General features: G+C 41.4%; 1 protein-coding gene across 3 annotated transcripts in view; it reads left to right on the plus strand.

The window, feature by feature from the left end:
- The window catches only part of KCNMB4 (potassium calcium-activated channel subfamily M regulatory beta subunit 4), a 111,495-nt gene that overhangs the window by 53,626 nt on the left and 38,158 nt on the right, over positions 1–19,711 (plus strand). Inside the window, exon 3 of one of the 3 annotated variants that reach the window (XM_019802731.2) lies at positions 7,455–10,984. The exons of the other annotated variants lie outside the window; for them this stretch is intronic. Within the exon in view, the coding sequence (XP_019658290.2) occupies positions 7,455–7,623 (169 nt within the window). The 3' untranslated portion in view covers positions 7,624–10,984. Of the gene's footprint in view, positions 1–7,454; positions 10,985–19,711 lie in introns of those variants that run through there. 3 annotated transcript variants of the gene reach the window in all.

Below are 19,711 nucleotides of genomic sequence, written 5' to 3' on the forward strand. Positions count from 1 at the left end.
TTGCTCTTTACTGTTAGTTTAAGAGTTTTATCTTACTTAAGTCTTTTGTTTTTATTGTTATCTTTTTAAGATTCTTTTTAAAAGTAGACCATGTTATAAGTGATAAGCAAGGTTTACAGCAGGAATAGAGAGGACCTGTTCAAAATGCTTGGAGGATGAAATCATCACATTTTTTTATGTCATTTGATTTTGCTACTCTACCAGAGGCCTGGCATGTTGGACTGCCATTATGCCTGCAGAATTGTGTTATGATTGTGGTATGATGAAGCATTTGTAGACTTTAAGATTTCCACAAAACACACAAGTGCGAAGTCCTGTAATGATGTAGTATGTTATTTCTCATAGAAATATGGATAAAGCTGACAACTAAAAAAGTTTCCAAGGTTTATTGAATACCTGATATGTAAATGTAGATAATTGATATGTACCTACTCTAAGAAGAGTTTAAGAAGTGCCCTGGGGCGCCTGGGTGGCACAGCGGTTAAGCGTCTGCCTTTGGCTCAGGGCGTGATCCCGGTGTTATGGGATCGAGCCCCACATCAGGCTCATCTGTTATGAGCCTGCTTCTTCCTCTCCCACTCCCCCTGCTTGTATTCCCTCTCTCACTGGCTGTCTCTATCTGTCNAAAAAAAAAAAAAAATTTTTAAAAAAAAAAAAAAAAAAAAAAAAAAGAAGTGCCCTAAGATTGATAGAATTTAGCAAGATAAAATAAATTAGAAACATGTGCAGAAAATAAGAAGGGTCTGGCTGGCAGAAAAAAATTGTATGATCTTGCTAAGGCAAGCCAAAATTTGAGCTTTCTAGCAGCCTATATGAATATGAAAATTCTCTGCTCAAATAAGCAAAAAGTTCTTGTGATAATAAACCTAAAAATATTTCTACTTTTGGGGCGCATGGGTGGCTCAGTTGGTTAAGTGGCTGACTCTTGATTTTGGCTCAGGTCATGGTCTCAGGGTTGTGAGATCCAGCCCTGCATGGGGCTCCACGCTCAGCAGGACCCTGCTTCTCTCCCTCTCCCTCTGCCCCTCCCCCCAACTCGTGCACACATGCTCTCTCTCTCGCTCATGGGCATGGTCTCTCACTCTAAAATAAATAAATAAATCTTTAAAAAAAAGATTGCTGCGTTCTATAGGCTCTCATGGAGAAAGTACTTGGAAGTAGATCATTTTTTCTCTTCATCGGTGCAGTTACCATCATGGGATACCAGTAACTTCGCAGTTCAGATTTTTATATGAACTTTGAGTTAAGTTTAAGAAATTTTCCAGCCCATTAAAAAAAGAGGTCATCATTTTCTGTTCCTGTCAGCCAAAAGAACAGGTTTTGAGAGATGGAAGAAATCTCCTTTGGCGAGACAAAGTCAAAGGGAATATATTTTTAATATTTAGGATGATACACAACAAATCTTTATCTTTTTTATGTGGCACATTGCTGCTAATCTATGGGGTACTTTTTGCTAATTAGGACAAAAACGCCCTCTGAGCAAATCTAACATCAGGACTGGATTTCTACTCCCTACCCTACCCCCATTACTCCCCACCCCCCCCTTCTCTCCTCCTGTCTTGTCCCAGGACACCTTCATACACTGCCCCTTCTACCCGAAAGTATGTGGAGGCCAAGAAAATAACCTGGACATAAGATTTAATTAGACAGTTTCAGAAATAGCCAGCTGAGTAGCTTTTTTGTTTCATTCCAATTTTTTTTTTTAACTTATTAGAGCTTTGGAGCTTCTCACAAATGCAGATGTCTGGATCCCACAACCTCATATTCTGAGGCAGGCAACCAGGACTTGAAATTCAGGAAGTTGCATTTCAACAAACACCAGAGGTGGTTCAAATTTGAGAAAAGCCCCTGAGGGGTAAACAGTACAGGCTTAAAAGTCATACAGATAGGGTTTTGAAACACTGTGTTATTATTTTATGTTGGGTAATCTTGAGTAAACTCATCTTTCTTTACCTCAGTTTCTTTGGTTATAAAATGACAATTAAAAATTTTTCCATCACAGGGTTATTTTAAGGATCAAGTGGGATTAAATGCCCTACCAGAGCACCTAATAAATGCTATTTTCTAATATACCTACAATATACTTTCTTTTTTTTTTTATAAAGATTTTATTTATTTATTCGACAGAGATAGAGACAGCCAGCAAGAGAGGGAACACAAGCAGGGGGAGTGGGAGAGGAAGAAGCAGGCTCATAGCTGAAGAGCCTGATGTGGGGCTAGATCCCAGATTGCCGGGATCACGCCCTGAGCCGAAGGCAGACGCTTAACCGCTGTGCCACCCAGGCGCCCCCACAATATACTTTCAAAGCTTGACTCAGGGTAGGGCCAAGCCTTAAGAAAGTGTTTCTAAAGGTACTCGCAGCACTTTCTCTTGTTTTGTGATACTTGTACCCACCCTTTCTCGGGATTTACAAGTGCTTTCCATTAGTGTTTCTACATATCCCAAAATAAATCCCTTGGTTACTTTTTTGAAGTCCTCAGACACAGAGTAATCGCCCTCTTTTTTGTAAATTGCCTACATCCTCCTCACCATCCTGATTATACTACATCATATTCAGATCTCATCAGGTCATTTATCCGGTTGGCCAAATACTGCAGATAGTATTTTTTTTAAATAGGGGGGAGGGGCAAAGGGAGAGGGAGAGAGAATCTTACGCAGGCTCCGCTGTGGAGCCCAACACAGGACTTGATCTCATGACCCTGAGATCAAGACCTGAGCTGAAATCAAGAGTCAGATGCTTAACCAACTGAGCCATCCAGGAGCCCTGAAAATAGTAATTTTTTTTTTTAAAGTTCTCTTTTAGTCCTACCATTATAGAATTACGGAAAACTGAATTCTAAATGCAGGGCTGCCTGATCAAATTGGAGGAAACTGAGGCAGGGTAGTGCTTTAAATCAAGACGCTCAAGTCCCAATTTGAATGAACCAGACTTGAATTGTGTTACAAGGATCAATTTAGAGATAATCTCAGTAAATCCTATTAACTGAATAATGAAGCGAAGCATTCCTGTGGGGAGAAATCCCTTTTTCCTATAGGGGAGGAAAAACTTTTCCCTCTACCCCTCTCAGATTCATAGGCTGGGGCTCTGTAAATTAGACTGACAAAAGACAGATTAACAAGAGAAAAACAGAGACGTTTATGAACAAGTGCATCTTGGGACCGCGTGGAAGTTCTCAAGAGTCAGCCGCTTAACCGACTCAGCCGCCCAGGCGCCCCAAAGAACTTTCTAATATCTGCTTCTTCTCAGTCGCCTTCAGCTCAAAGTAATCCTTACGCCAAAGGGCATATTCTGCTTGCCTTCCTTCCCATTGAAGGATTCAATGGGGCATCTTAGAAGTGGATGAATCGGAAGCACATTAATTACTTTGAAAGAAATGTGAATATTTTTATATACTACTTCTGCCTCAAAGAATGCTTTTGAAGCTCTTGCAAATTCAGCATAGCTATCTCAAGTGAATCATGTTTTGTCGTTTGAAATAGTAAAATAAAATTTTGCCTCAAGGGCTCTTAAAGCAGGTGGAATGCCAAGGAGTTTCTAAATAAAACAAATATCTGGGCCCAGCATTTTCAGTTATTTTCACTTCTCTTTTCCTTTTTTAATTAAATGTTTCAGAGAATATGTATAGTGGGTCCCACCACCTCATCCATGGCTATTTTCCTGACTCCATTGTATGATATTGTGGTAAAGGATTCAATATCAACACTAGAGAAGGAGCACAAAAGAGGATACTCACTGAAGCATTTTACTAGAAAATTAACTGCAAAGCCCTTATGGAAATTACGTGCAAATTAATTAAAATAGTGTAAAAAATACAAGTCACTCCCCCTGCCTTTTTCTTTTCCGTTTTAACCATTTGTAAGTGTCCAGTTCTGTAGTATTAAGTACATTCACATTATTGTGCACCCTCACCCTTAAGAAAGAGGGGAAGGGGCGCCTGGGTGGCACAGTGGTTAAGCGTTTGCCTTCAGCTCAGGGCGTGATCCCGACGTTATGGGATCGAGCCCCACATCAGGCTCCTCCTCTAGGAGCCTGCTTCTTCCTCTCCCACTCCCCCTGCTTGTGTTCCCTCTCTCGCTGGCTGTCTCTATCTCTGTCGAATAAATAAATAAAAAATCTTTAAAAAAAAAAAAAAAGAAAGAGGGGGAGAAGAAGGGAGGTTAGGAAGGAAGGGCCATCCCAAACACCTTTTTTAAAAAAAATCAGTAATACTACAGTTTAGTTTCTTTTTTATTTGAGTATAGCTGACACACGCTGTTACGTTAGTTTCAGATGGAGAGCATAGTGATTCAACACTCTCTACGTTATGCTGTGCTCACCGCAAGTGCAGCTCCCGTCTGTCCCCACACGACACTATTACGATACCACTGACTATATTCCCTATGCTGTGGCTTTCATTCCGGGCCTTATTCATTCCCTCACTAGAAGCCTGTGTCTCCTACTCCCCTGCACTCATTCTCCTCATCCCCCCCACCCCTCCCCTCTGGCAAGCATCAGTTTGTTTTCTGTGTTCGTAGGCCTGATTTAGCTTTTTTGTTTATGCTTTTGTTTTGTTTTATAGTTTCCACATATAATTGAAATCGTATAGTATTTGTCTTTGTCTCACTTATTTTGCTTAGCATAAAAACCATCCATGTTGTTGCAAGTGGTAAGATCTCATATTTTTTATGGCTGTATAATATTGTGTGTGTGTGTGTATATATATATATATATATATATTCCACATCTTCCTTATCCATTCATCTACTGATGGACACTTAGTTTGTTTCCATACCTTGGCTACTATAAATAACACTGCAATAAACATAGAGGTATTTATATCTTTTTGAATTAGTGTTTTCTTTTTCACTAGGTAAATACACAATATGATATTGTTTAAAAATATGATATTTCTATTTTTAATTTTTTTTAGTAACCTCCATACTATTTTCCACAATGGCTGCACCAATTTACATTCCTACCAACAGTGCGGTAGGGTTCTTTTTTCTCCCATCCTTGCCAACACTTGTTATTTCTTGTCTTTTTGATTTTAGCCATTCTGACAGGTGCAAGGCGATATCTCAGTGGTTTTGATTTGCATTTCCCTCTTGATTAGTAACATTGAGCATCTTTTCATGTGTGTGTTGGCCATGTATATTTCTTTTTTGGAAAAATGTCAGTTTGGGTCTTCTGCCCATTTATAATCAGGTTATTTTGTTTATTTATTTTGGTGTTGAGTTGTATAAGTTCTTTATATATTTTGGATATTAATCCCCTATTGAACATGTCATTTGAAAATATCTTCTCCCATTCAGTATTTTGCTTTTTGGTTTTGTTGATGGCTTCCTTCACTTTTCAAAACCTTTTTATTTTGATGTGGTCAAAGCAATCTTGAGAAATCCAGAATAAAGCTGAAAGTATCAAAATTCCAGATTTCAAGATGTACTATATTACAAAGCTATACCAATCAAAACAATATGGTACCAGCACAAAAAAGGGTCGGTGGAAGAGGTCAATGGCACATAGGTCAATGGAAGAGAACAGAGAGCCCAGAAATAAGCCCATGATTATATGGTCAATTATATGGTCAATTATATGGTCAATTATATGGCAAGAATATACAATGAAAAAAGACAGTCTCTTCACTAAATGGCGTTGGGAAACCTGCACAGCTACATGCAAAAGAATGAAACCGGACCAGTTTCTTACACCATACACAAAAATAAACTTAAAATGGATTAAAGACCTAAATGTGAGATCTGAAAACAAGACAGCTTTTACTTTCCTTTGCACACTTGTGTAGAGGCAGCTGACAGCTGTGAGTTCTCTTAGCTGGGAAAAGAGTTGTGGCAGTGCTGGAGGTTGGGATCTCAAAGACTGTAAAATATGACTTCAGCTATATTGTGCCCTGACTATATTTGGACCTAGGCCTCTACTTTCTTACACTCAAGACTTGAAGTTTCTTGAAATTTTGCATGGATAACATACTGTCATAGACACAGTTTCCCACCATCAAGAGCAAGTGGTTATTTAATAGCATCTATGTATAGAATAACAGGCAATGACAAAGTCAAGGGCCTTATAAGAGAAAACGATATTGCATTAATATCTACTACAAACGAATGATAGCGCAAGTCTTGAAGACAATCTGTTGCTACAGAAATTCAGAAAAAAGAGTAACTTCTGTAAGCTGGAATGCTTTTTGCTTAATTGTTACAATGGCTCTGCATTCATTTGGCACAAAGTTTAGTTGAAATAATATGAAATAAAATATCAACAAAAATATGTGCAAAATCTGAAATGATGCACAAAAAAAGGCAAGGATTTTGTAATTTCCAAGCTAATCTGCAAAACTGTTTTTGTTAGTGCCACATGATGGCTGCATTATAGGTAGAAGAGAAATACCCAACATTCGTTGTCAGTCTTCTGGAAGAACAGGTCTTGCATTATGACAGTGATGATTAGTGAGAGCTCCTCTAGAGGGCACTTTTGTTAATGCGCCTTGTTAAATGCACTGCCCTTGTACTCTAAAGCTTCTGATGTTCTTGAGGGCAACTGGGTTACCTATTCTACATCTTCTTCCTTGCCTGGAGGAAGCACTGCTACTCCAGTATAATAGAACAAAGCTTCCTGGGGATGAAATGGAAATATCTTGCAAAATGTAAACCTCTTGTAGAAGGCTGAATTCCCAGGCTGTCTCTCTAATGGCCCAAGATGAGAGATCATGGCTTGCGGAAAGCTTCTCATCTTTACTTCCTGACAATGAGACCAGTGCTAGAATTGAAAATAGAGCCCTGCATTGATAAGATAGAAATATATTGCTAAGACTTTGCAAAATTTATCAAGAAAGTGGTCAGTGGTTTAAAATGAGGGCTAATCCTCCCCCCAGAAGCATGGAAGAATGCACTAAATCTAACCATTCACTTCTCTGTTCATCAATAAAAACCTTCACATAATGGAGCTGAGTTGACCTGCAGGCTACACTATAGGTCTTTCTGATTAAACTCAAACAGTGACTTTAACTGACTGCTTTCATGAATTAAGATCATTTGGGTCCTGCCTAAGTGCCGAGGTCTAGTTTGGGTTTGAGAATGTCAACCCACAAGTAACTGATTCATGCCACTTTGACCAGCAGACATTAAAAGGTGAGTGAGAAAATGGAATATGTTAAACAACTTAGAATGGAGGACAATAATAATGTAAAAGATTGCTACGCTTTTGACATTTTGCAACGTGTAAATTATATTATAAATAATATACGAATTTGCACCCATTGCTTGATTCAAGACCTCAGATCTTTTTGTCACGGATTTGAACCTCAAAATACAGTATTTATAGCCAGAGCGAGCTCTTCACTTTCAGTGACGATTATTTCGTTTGGGCTAGAAAGGAAGCTGGGCTCCAGGTTGCAGAGTTGTGCCCTGCCAAGGCAATTGACGCTTCTTTCTTGCTTTCCTGTTCTCCACTGTCTTGCAGACCAGATGATGTGCTCCTGCATCGCAGGCATGATGAGATTGTCCTCCTACATTGCTTCCTCTGGCCCCTGGTGACATTTGTGGTGGGCGTTCTCATTGTGGTCCTGACCATCTGCGCCAAGAGCCTGGCAGTCAAAGCAGAAGCCATGAAGAAGCGCAAGTTCTCTTAAAGGGGAGAAGGCTTGTGGAAAGCAAAGCACAGAAGCTGCGCCCATCGGCACACATGTCCCCGCAGAGCCCGTTTCCTGGCGCAGGAGATGGAAGGGGCTATGGGAGGTCTCCGAGAGGCTCCTGCCTCGATGGCAGCAGAAACCGGCACAACTGGAAGACTCGGAACCTCATAGATTGTATGCCATGTGTCGTAGCGATGGCCAAGGGGGCAAGCTCTTAACCTAATGGAGTAACCGTTTCAGAAAACCCCATACGAAGTTCATTTTCTTTGGAAAGTAACCGTATATAAGTGTAGTATACAAACCATTATGATTTATGCTACTTAAAAATATTAAAATAGAGTGGTCCGTGGTTTTTTTTTTTCTATTTCCTTTTTTATGCTTAGAACACCAGGGTTTTAAAAAAGGGTCTCGAGGGTTTCATTCGATTCATTCGATTCTGCTAGATTAAACTTGTACTTAGAACTAAGGACCCCTGCCCACGTCTTGACCTCACAATATGATCCCCACCTTCCATTGCTAAGGACTACCTTTTGACTCCTGCTTGAAAAATGAAAAGTGCCCTGTTAACTCCGTCTTCAGCCATTTCTGTGACTCTTCATCAAGGGATCCTCAAAGATCGGAAAAACATATCCTCCAACACTTGCCTTCGCCTCTCCGTTATTTGTCACCAGATTATTTCTTGAGAGAGGGGAGGTGATTCTGAACAAGGTCTGTCCTGGCTCTGAGAGCCCCTGCTCCTTCATTCCTGCGTCTGTGTTAGGTTTGATGGATTTGTATCTCGGCACAGCAGAACGTACCTGTTGTGAGGGACACTGTGCAGCTGCTGTTTTTGTTCCTTTCTTCTTTTAGGCCAGAAAAAAATATTCAAAATCAGTTCAAGTATTTTGTTTTTATTTTCTTTTTTCTTGCCTTGACGTTGTCAGTATTAAAAGCAGAACATTGCCACAGAAGTTCCGTTTGCTGGGACAAACCTGGAGAGACAACCCAGCACCCGTCCCTGCCACCACCGAGCTTCCTGTTCTGTGCCTTCTCAGAAGTTCATGGAGGAGACCATACTTCCTGGCATCTGTCCATAAACTCAAATTCCAAATATCAGTCACCGGTCTCCATGGCTATCACGCCTACCCAGGTATTTACCAGGTGGAATCAAACCTCTGTTTAGATGAGAGGTACATTTTTAGTGAAGGAACAACTGACAATCTGATTCCTTTTTGCTTTCTTCTCTTAGTCTTCAAACACGCTTCTCTTAGAATGAAGGCCACTTAAGGACAGTACTTGCTCAGGGTTCTAAGAAAGAGACATATTAGTGGGATGGTAATCTCCTGACTTCTCGTTCACATCCTGCTGTTTTCTTAATTTTAGAATGCAAGTCACTGAGAGCGCCACAGTCTCCTACGGGAGGGTGTCGAATGAATATGATCCTTTTTTCCTAATTCAGTGTTACAAGTTTCACTGTGAAAACGGCCTTGAGCACGCTGTTGATGACATCCTTTTGGGCAGCTCGGGGCCTTGACCTCAGTGCCGGCTTTGTGCTGCAGCGTCCCTGCTGTCTTAGCAACACCGTGAGCCGTTGGGAAGCACGGTTACTCGAGAATGGGAACCTGAGACTATCACCATCTTTGCACCACATAGTGGGAGAGGAAGTCTACACTCACCATTATAGCTTAATCCAATAACCTCTGATTAATTAATTACAGAGACTAGATAAAAATAGTGCAGGGATATATGTGATGTGTTGGAAAAAAGGGAAATTGAATATATAGTGATCTGAGTTTTCATGTATCAGTTTGACACTCACAGGTTTATGTTAATTAAGGCCTCTATTTAGACTCAAAGAATATACATGACTATATTCTGTAGGTTGATTTTTGGAAAAGAGGAGAAACGCTGAATTCATGAGGTCACGTGTAGCTTTAAGGTCTTACTTGGTTATAGCTAGTTAAATTTGAGGCCCCTTATACTTGTCCTTAAAGCTAAAATCCAGAGGAACAAGGAAAGGCCATTTTTAAGATCACAAAAAGGTAAAGAAGCTTAACTTCTTAACACTTTAATTCACTTTTCTGTACATGTGAGGAAATGGTCAAAGCTGCTGTCACAGAGACCCCAAAATATGACAGCTCATAGAAGTTCTTTCTTCCTCGCCCAGCAGTCCAGAGGCAGCAGAGAAGTCCGGGGCCCCGCAGGCAGCTCTTGTTTCAGACAGTAATGGAGGGCCCCAGGATTCATCTATCTTGCTATTCTTTTATTACCAAGGGTGGTGTTCGTTCCATGGTCAAAATTGGCTCAAAGAATCACACCCACTTTGCAGCCTGGGAAAGAGAGGAAGTTGGGAGCAAGCTATTTCTTTTTAAGGAAATTTCACCCATCCTTTTGCTCACAGTTATCCGTGAGTACTTATTACACAGCTATGCCTAGCCTCAAGGAAGGCAGGGACATGTTCTGTTGAGCTAGATGGACATATGTTCCAGTAAATCTCCAGGGGAAGGATTCTATTTCTAAAAGAAAGGGGTAGAAAGAGTACTAAGGATTTTATTTATTTATTTATTTGAGAAAGAGAGAGCACCCACAACCGAAGGGAGGGGCAGAGGGAGAAGCAGACTCCCCGCTGAGCCAGGAGCCCAATGCAGGACTCGATCCCAGGACCCTGAGATCATAACCTGAGCTGAAGGCAGATGCTTAGCCAACTGAGCCACTCAGGTACCCAAGGCTACTAAAGTCAAGGATAGGAATGATGGTTAGCTGTCAGTGCCCCATGCCATGATGAAAATCTGAGCAGGGCTTACAAAGATCCTTTGCCCCAGCGGGAAATAAGGTCCTTGGTTAAACCTTGAATCTGCTCTCTTGGAGAAACTTGTCCGTTGTCATCTGTGGTCCCCGGTTCGACCTCTAGGAAATGGTTGCTCCTCAAACTCATAACCACGCCTGAAACTTGGGGGGTTTATTACGGCCTTTTCAGGCTCCTGCCTGCTGGGCCACACTTGTAGACCTAGATTTCCTTAGGGATTGAGCAGTCATAGGCTTTTATAAACCAGGATCATTGTTCATTTGTCTGTGATAAAGAGGTTGAGTCCATTTTTTATGTTTGACGGCTGACAGCTTTCATGCCTCCCTTTTCCCCCTCCCCGCTGTGTTCCACATCTGGGCAAGCTGATTAGAAAGGTTGGGGGCCTCCTTCTTTGGCCCAGTGGGAAGTTCAAACCACAGAAGCCTGGCCTGAAAGCAGGAACCCTTTCTCCAGCCTCACACCCTAAGAACAATAAAAGCCAAACCAGTCAATTCATTTTTGGACCTGCGTGGGGACTGCCCTGCCCTGCCCTCCCCAGAAAGATGTGAATAATAAACCTTTTCATACCCTCTTGATGTGTGTGTGGTTATTAGTCTTGACATCCAAACCAAATTTTGGGTTAGGCTGTCCATCGAAGGGGTGCCCACAACATAAGTGATAAAATTTCATCAGAACTATGGTAGGTTTCTGTTCTGTTTGCTTCCGGTTTGTTCACATGAAAGTAACCACACCCGAAGTCTACTCTTGTTATAGTTCTGAAGCCAACAGCATCTTACTTAGTTTCTGGTTGTATCTCCAATCCTCAATTTAATGGCAGGCACCTCGAAGCTTTCTGGAACAAGTTTAAGTGGGAATGCAATGCCCTTTATCTGATCTTTTCTGCAGAGCTACTCCCATTGCCTGGCCAATATTACTCAATGGAGACTCTTAAGAAAGGTTCTACATGACAACTTCCTGCTGTTTGGGGTGCAGAAGCAGTGGGCTGCAGGACACAGATACAACTCCTCTAACAAAGCTGTGCTACCCTCCTCATAAACGAGTTCTTCCTGTCTCACTCAACCATTTTCCATGGTGCCTTACTAAAGAAACAGCGAGAAGCTGCCAATGCACCTCATCCCTGCTTTTTCTTAATCACTCTCCCCACCGCTATGGGTCTGCCTTCTGAGTTGTTGCCAGTGACCGTTTTGCCTAATGTTTGATCAGAGCATAACAAGGGTCTCTAGTGTTCCATCCTGCAGACTCTGTTTTCTTGCTACCAGCTGCCTAGCAACAATGCCAAAGCCACATATTTTCGATTTTTGTTATGATGGAGAGATAATTTACATTGCTTTTCTCTAAATGGTCTCATCTGGTGATTCCCACATCTATTACCTCCTGCCCTTACCTGTTCCGTGCTCTGAACACACATTGCAAGAGCTCTGATGCCTTCGTAGGTCTTTATCTGAAGCTCAGTGATGGGCAGACAATGCGACGGCAGAATAAGTAATGGGACAAAATATTATCAGACAACGTGGATAGGGAATCCTTTATGTGGCTCAGATAATTCATCCTTATGAAAAATTAACTGAAATATATCAAAGCATATAAACCCTTTTCCTTTTTTTTTTTTCAAAGGATTTTATTTATTTGTTAGAGAGAGAGCACAAGCAGGGGGAGTGGCAGGCAGAGGGAGAAGCAGGCTCCCTGCAGAGCAAGGAGCCTGATGTGGGACTCGATCCCAGGACCCTGGGATCATGACCTGAGCTGAAGGCAGACGTTTAACTGACTGAGCCACCCAGGCACCCCTAGAACCCTTTTCCTAATAGCTCAACATTCACATCCCATGCCCTACAGTCCAGATGCACTGTACTCCCCTCAGGGTCTGTATGTATGCCATCCTGTGCTGTGGCTTGGACCTCTCTTCTCACCGTATTTGCATATCTGTTTCTTCTATCCCTTAGGGGTGAGCTTAAATATTGACTCTTCTTAGAAGCCTTCCCTAGCCATCCTATGTAAGTAGGTTTCTCTTGTCATCCTCTTCCTCTTTATCCTGCTTTCTTCCTTTGTAGTACTTATTGCTGCTTATACTTATATATTTATTTGTTTCTTGTCTATTATCTTTCCCATTAGATGATAAGCTCCATGAAGGTAGAATGATGGTGGGATTTTTTTCCCATTACTGGCATGGTGCCTGACACAATAAGGTGCTAAATAAATATTTATTGGGTGGATAAATGAATGAATGAATGAATGAATGAATGCTCCCAGGATCCATTATGTTCTTTGTACACATTGTTTCTTACATCCTGTCCTGTCTGGGGAAATTCTACCTTACCTTCCAGGCCCAACCTCCTCCCTGCATCCTACCTGCCAAATTAATCTCTTCCCCCTTTGTGATCCCATGGCAGTTTGTACATAACTCTGTTCTTCTCGGAATTCAGCATGTATATGATTTTATCATGTATTAAATGGCTATTAATCGCTACTTCTTCCTTACCTCCCCACCTTTTGAGACGAGAAACATAGCTTATTGATTTTTTTGGTCCATAATGACAATAGTAATAATCACCTCCAACTAATACTTATTAACTGCAGACATTTATTCTCTCATACTGTTTCCGAGAGTCAGGAATCAGGAAATGGCTTTGCTGTAATTTTGAAATATTCTTGGTGAAATACCGCCAATTAGAAAGTGCATGGGTTAGAGGCGTTACATGGAATAAACATAAGAAGGAGGAGCCCAGCAGAATTACAGTAGGAACTTTTGATAAGAACACAGTTATTCATTTGACAGGCACTAAAAGAAAGCAAAGTCCAATTGTCTGCATTTTTTGGCTGACACGAAGAGGCTTCCAAAAGAAGTCATTGGAGACTTTCAGGAATAGACTTGCCAGTAACAGCAGATAGATTTCAAGAGTAGACGGTGAAGCATATGTGACCCTTGCTCTTTCCTCACTTTTTTTTTTTAAAGATTTTATTTATTTATTTGACAGAGATAGAGACAGCCAGCGAGAGAGGGAACACAAGCAGGGGGAGTGGGAGAGGAAGAAGCAGGCTCATAGCGGAAGAGCCTGATGTGGGGCTCGATCCCACAACGCCAGGATCACGCCCTGAGCCAAAGGCAGACGCTTAACCGCTATGCCACCCAGGCGCCCCTCTTTCCTCACTTTTTATGAATAACCTTAAGTTAGAAATAGGGGTGTTAACACGCAAACAAAGACCAAAATTGGGAATAGTCCCATTGCCAGATCTTTAATACATCAGGGAAATTTTTGATAAAGCCCCAGAGACCCAAGAATGGGAATAAACTAATGTCCTTAGTAGATAAAACTACTAAAAGCATCATGGGAGAGAAACTCCCAAGAAAGATGCCTGTAGATGTTGTTAGCAGAAAAGGTGTTGGAAAACAATTGTTCTAGTGAAAAAGAGGAAGGAAATAAATTACAGTGAGTGAACAATAAAGGTGCTCGGAAGGCGAGCCATGTAGTGAGCTCTTTACTCTTGAATTCACAAGTTGAAATTTCTTTAAATGTTAAATGACAGCTTTGCAAATTTTTTTGGTAGTGGGTGGCTTCAATACCAACCGTAAGCCCTGGCGTTATTATATCACCTCTCCCTCAGGGACAACAAACTTCTCCAGAGGCGGGAGCTCGAATAATCCTGAGCGCTCTCTCTGTCCCAGCCCAAAACTTTTACCTTTGGACTTTAACCAAGGAACATTCCTTTATCCTTTGTAACACTAACCTGCTGATGTCATTGGAAGAATCTATTATGCAGAAGGGTTTGCAGGATTAAGTGTTCCTCTGAAGATCTCTTTCTTGAGAGTCCCAAGCATTCCCCTACTCAGACTCACACCAAAGCTAATTTGGAAACTAACTTATTGGTGTCCCTGTGTCTAAATCAAAACCAGATTGAAGGTCTTCATGAAGTTTCGGACTCCTATGAACTAAAAATTATTTCTAAACCAAAAGAATTTTGAGGGCTGACTCCATCAAGATTCACGTCGACGCATTCAAACCTATCCAAGCTTGCATAAAAACGTCTAAAAACAGTAAGCAAAAGAGTTGAAACCCACTAAAAAGATCATCATAACTTATACTGGTCCTTGAACAACTTGTATCTGTCCTCGTCAGGAAACTCAATGCGCGAAGATTAGATTTGCTCAGGACCTCAGACTCTTAAATAAAGTAGCCATTCTTTACTTTCCTGTGACACTAAACCCAAATACCATTTCATTGTGGGGTTACATATTCTAGACCTCTATATTTGCGCTGTGCTTTCTATAGTAGTTCCTTGTGTTAGATTGAGGTAGTTAAACCTGCTTGAGCTTTCCTGGGAGTCAACAATATGCCTTACCAGTTACGCTTCGAGTAATTTAATGAGGTGCCCTCCTACTTATACTCACTCTTTCTTTCTTTCTTTCTTTCTTTCTTTCTTTCTTTCTTTCTTTCTTTCTTTCAAGATTTTGTTTTTAAGTACTCTACACCCAACGTGGGGCTCGAACTTACACCCCTGAGATCAAGAGTCACATGCTCTACCAACTGAGCCATCCAGGCCCCCCCTCTTAGGACATTATGGGCCTTAAGTTTCCCTGCAATTCTTGTCTTACCTTCTTAACAGTTTTAACTCAGAAAAGACTTTATGTTAGAAGGAATGTCATAATTTTGTCAAAACAAATTTTATCACCTAGGACAAGACTAATCCCAAGGGGGCAAATCTCTCACTTTGTACAGGCGAAAGTCGTTCCAAACTTTCCCAGGCCGTTCAGACTTCATTCATAGTCAGTTGAGAGGCTGCCTGGATCTTATAACTACTGCAGGCAGTTAGTTTCCAACTGTTTTAAAATGACCATGCCTCTTTGTGATTTTACCATTATCAGTAATCAAAATTCTTCCTTGGGAACTTAAACTTAAGCTGACATTTTGTAATTTGAAGTTAGCTTTTTAACATCTTCTTACCCTGGGTCAACTTAAGTATCTTAAACCTTTCTACGTATTCATAAATAAACAATCTGGACAAGCCTTTGTTGTTTTGACTCAATTTCATGGTATTGTAACTGGGGCCTGAGGGTTCAAGAACACCTAGCCCTGAGAGTCCCAAACAGACCAGCTTCTGCCACTTGCCACTTAGAAAATCCAGAGGCAGAGAGACAAGCGGTGGTGAAACAAGAAGGGAATTTATTTCAGTGAGACCAGCACCAGGAAGACAGTGGACTAGTGTCTCAAAGACTGTCTCCAGAACACTGAAAATACTTCCAGGTTATGTAAGGAAAATGTAGGACAGAGGTCGGTGGGTACATGCAGGTCAGCAGTAAAGGTCAGGTCAATCACCGTCTTGGGGCCAATCATGCAGGGTCTTGCTGGTGTCAGGGCAGTCCCTATTGCCTGAAGGGGTAGTTTCCGTTCCCATCGCAGGATGTTTTGCCCGCCCCGTCTTTTGCCTGAGTTAAGAGACAAGCTGGAAAGCACTTAGTCAATTAGAAAGTGCAGACTGAGGTAAAAATGGAGGGAGTTGAAATCCTTTTTCAGTATTTATCAGAGAAAAGCTCACCACAGCTTTTCTCTTCACCCAGTGGCAAAAGCCCACCTTCCCAGTCCCAGAGTCATAGTACCGGCAGCTAAAGTAGTGAAGACTACTGCTGTTGAGGGTCTTCCTCAGACTCGTGGGGTCTCATGACGTGCAATCTGTAGATGCCACTTCTAGGCAAAGAGGCTTGAGTGATGGGACATAGAAAGGGCCACAGTGCCCCCCGAATGAATATAGACAGGCCCCTCAGGTGACCCACCTCAAAATATCCAGAGTCCCTAACTAGCTACTTACAACCAGGCACAGTTATCCAAAAAAGGGAGAATTCCATATGTCGCCATACCTCCTCACCTTTCCCCTTAAAATATGGCCCCTGCTCACTTCCTTGGGGCAGAGAGCCTCTCCTCTGCTGCCCTGCCCTCAGCTCCCTTGCGGTGTATTCCATACACTTCTATCTCCTCTGTTCTGTCTCCTGTGAATCCTTTCACCGCCCACGCCACCGGCTTCCAGCCATCATTGGCTCACATTTGGAGGCCTTATTGGATTGGGAGAAACAACACACAATCTTTGTTGCTTACTAAAAAGACACTGTATTTCTTAGCAGGTAGCCTTACCTCATGAAATTCTCTTACTTACTCCTTCACACATTTCCTTCCCGGGTAATAATACTTTAAGTCCTGCTACTTTCCTTTTATTCTTTCTTTTCTTTTCTTTTCTTTTCTTTTCTTTTCTTTTCTTTTCTTTTCTTTTCTTTCTTTTCTATTTTCTTTTCTTTTCTTCTTTCTTTCTTTCTTTCTTTCTTTCTTTCTTTCTTTCTTTCTCTCTCTCTTTCTCTTTCTTTTCTTTTTTTCCAAAGGGGTAACCCATGACTGCCTAACCTCTGTCCAGGAACAGTCCATACCCTGAACAAATATATTAGAAACACCTCTAGAAAATCCAGAGTTAACCTTGTTTGTTAACATGTCAGACCATAAGACAAAAACAAGGAATTAACAGGCTGTATATGTAAAAAAAAAAAGATCTCAACTTGTCACCACCTCGACCCCAAGACCTAACATTTACTGCCTACCTGCTTGTACTCACCGACGTTTGTCCCACATTTTTCCTTGAGCTCTTCTTTCTAGTTTATCTCTTAACTCTGACAAAAGACCCAATGGGCATAATGTTCTGCGATGGAAACATGAACTACCCCTGAAGCAAGAACTCCAGTGGCCCAGACCACCCAGACTCATTTGAACTCAACACCTGACTCACCCCTGCACGGATGGACCATGGAGTGACCAAGTTAGCTTTACCTCATTTGAATACCAAAATCTCTGCCCAGGAGGAGCACCAACCTCATTTACATAACAGACAATGTTGGTACAGACATGCTTCCTCAAGGTGCCTGCGCAACCTTCTGCCTGCCTCTCCATCTAAATACTCCTTCTAATTCACACAAAAGGAACCCATTCACCCTCGCTCAGGGAGTCACAGCTTGGGAAGTTATTCCCGGTGATCTCCGAATTTGTTACAAATAGACTTTATTGTGTGACAACTCCCTGATGTGGTTTGTATCTGTGACTCACCAAGGAGCGAACTCACGTTAGTTTGGTTACAAACTCACTCCTAGAATAATAACTCTTTACTGGAGCCAAAGTGAGCTAGAAGGCAGTGTGCACTCTATTCACCAGGACTTGTCAGCTGTCTAGATACAAGGGAGCTAATACCAACCACATGACGTGGGGAGTGTTTTGGAAGTAACTGAAGTTCTAGATCTCTGCATGAAAAAAAGCAAAGGAAAATGGTCTAATGATTAGGAAACTCTTAAGTGTTCTAATGTTTCTTAAGGAGGTGGAATGCCATAAGAAAAAAGAGGATTACATGAAGGTTAAAGGAAATGCCCTACGTGGTCTTTAGGACAGAGGAGGCAACATCTTCCAAGAATCTTGTTTCCACGATGCCCTAGAGGGCCAAATCTTTGGAGAAGTTCCAAGAATCTATGACAAAATACAAGGGATTCCCTCCAAAATCAGAAAAAAGCTCACTTATTAAGGACAATAATCAAGACTTGTCCCATGATGCTCACCTCGTTGCCTCACCAATCCTCAACTATGATCCTATGGACTTGCCTCAGTCCCAGTAAGTTCTGTGCCTTCAAAGAGTGCCTTAAACCACTTGGGTTCAGACTTAAAATCCAAAAATCCTTACTTTCTCTTTTGGAGTAACTCCCAAGGCTTTGTCAAGGTCTTCTCCCCTGCTGGTGTAAATTTAATAAACTCAGCTTTGTTTGCTCAACAGCTTTTTTTCTGGGATCTCCACAAAATTTATCTTATTGGAGCCATGAAGCAGTTTTTGGTTTCTTTAAGGTTTATTTGCCATTATTAGCCAGATTGTTTAAATCTCTTTCCTGGAAGTGTGTAAAGACACTCTGAGGAGTATTGACTCTTCTGGGCCATTTAGTTAAGGTAATTGGTAAGATAATGTATGGAAAGATAATACATGCAAAATGCATAATGCCTAATAGAGTCTCTGGCACAAAATGGGTGTTCAATGAATGTTAGCTACGTTATAATCCCCTAATTACCTAGTCCTTCCTTACTTAGACCTCTGAGCAGACTGTAAACTCCAGGTTAATTGTCTCTGAATTCAGGGTTCAGATCCACAGGTCCTCACAGGTTTCTCATCTAGCGTGATTGGCAGGGGCCTCGTACTCCTCCTCGTTCCTTCCGTCATTTGACTCCGTTCCACTTATGTGCCAGCAGTAAGGTGAGGGAGGAATTCAATTTTTTACATTTGCCTTCCTTACCCTGTAAGGTGACTCTTTCTTGAAGGGGACTGAGTGGAGTGACATTTGATTTTAATAATGAAAAGTGAAAAAATACCTTGTCCCTGATAATTGAGCCCATTTCCTTCTCTGCCACTCACCCCAAATAAATGGCCAAACCCAACAACTTCTCAAAAGCATGTTTGTGGCTAAAGAGGGGAATCTTGATTAAGTTGTAAGGTAAATGAAATTAGGACTCTAGAGCAAACCTTGGAATATCTTCGATGACAGAGCTTCAGGACAATGGACATAAAAGGTCACTTAGGAAGGGGGGTGCCCGGGAAGGTTTTCCATAACATCCCATACAAGAGACCAAAAGACACCCAAAACACTGCAGTATCTACGTTAGTTCTTAAAATTCTCCTTTCTGAGACAGCATATCCTAAATGCCAACTCTGTGTTATTATAAAATTCAAATCTACTCTGAAATTTAAAGAGGAAACAGATGAAGTATAAATGTGTGAATAAAATCTTCCAAGCTAGAAAAAAAATGTTTAAAAGGAAAAAAAAAAAAACCCTACAGAGATGTTTACTTTGCCCTTTATAATTATTGGATGAAATGATGAGGCCGATGACTTCAGTCCTGGACGCGGGGAGCAGGGTGGAGTGTTTGTTTGTGTTTTGGGGATGAGAGGTGGGAAGGTTTCCTGATGGGAACTGGCGCGCTGTTAAATGTTTGACACCTAGCCAGGGGTGAGAGGGATGCTCTCATTTATAGCGTTTGCCGATTTCTTTGGTGTAAGTCTACCCACTTGGCTCATGGCCGGCTATCAGTGTGACATCGCTGAACTCGGTGTTGGGAAGATATGCGCCAAGTATGCCATTGTTCAGTATTCCAGTCATAGAGATAGAGTAGACGAAGACAACCTCAAGAGCTGAGATAATAGTCCAGTGTGGTGAAATAATTAGGAAGTGATGAGTTTTGAGGACTTAATACCTTTTTTAAAAATATAAACAGTGAAGTTGTAAGTCTATATAATTTACTTTAT

The sequence above is a fragment of the Ailuropoda melanoleuca genome, chromosome 15, assembly GCF_002007445.2.
Source record: "Ailuropoda melanoleuca isolate Jingjing chromosome 15, ASM200744v2, whole genome shotgun sequence".
NCBI lineage: Eukaryota > Metazoa > Chordata > Mammalia > Carnivora > Ursidae > Ailuropoda > Ailuropoda melanoleuca.